The sequence below is a fragment of the Penaeus monodon genome, chromosome 28 (genome assembly GCF_015228065.2).
Source record: "Penaeus monodon isolate SGIC_2016 chromosome 28, NSTDA_Pmon_1, whole genome shotgun sequence".
Classification (NCBI taxonomy): domain Eukaryota; kingdom Metazoa; phylum Arthropoda; class Malacostraca; order Decapoda; family Penaeidae; genus Penaeus; species Penaeus monodon.
In genome coordinates, this window is record NC_051413.1 from 28,327,976 (window position 1) to 28,328,196 (window position 221).

At 55.2% G+C, this 221-nt stretch overlaps 1 protein-coding gene across 1 annotated transcript in view; it reads right to left on the reverse strand.

Moving 5' to 3' along the window:
* LOC119590981 (glycine-rich protein DOT1-like) overlaps nt 1-221 on the reverse strand; it is a gene marked incomplete in the record, with an annotated part of 741 nt that overhangs the window by 303 nt on the left and 217 nt on the right. The window contains 1 exon segment of the mRNA XM_037939713.1: nt 1-174. Coding sequence (XP_037795641.1) covers nt 1-174 — 174 coding nt within the window.

A 221-nucleotide genomic window follows, 5' to 3' on the forward strand; every position in this document is an offset into this window, starting at 1 on the left:
GTAGATACCGAGGGCGCCTCCGTGGAAGCCTCCGACTCTAAGGGTGTGGCTTGCGTATCCTCCTCCGTGGCTGGCGTGGCTCAGTGCGTGCCTCCCGATGACTCCGCCATGCCCGCCTTCAGCTCGGGCACATGCCGCTAGGACAACTACCCACATAATCTTTACTGCGAACATCTGTGGAAAGAATTATTGGCATTCAATTCTATCTTCAAAATGTGCTG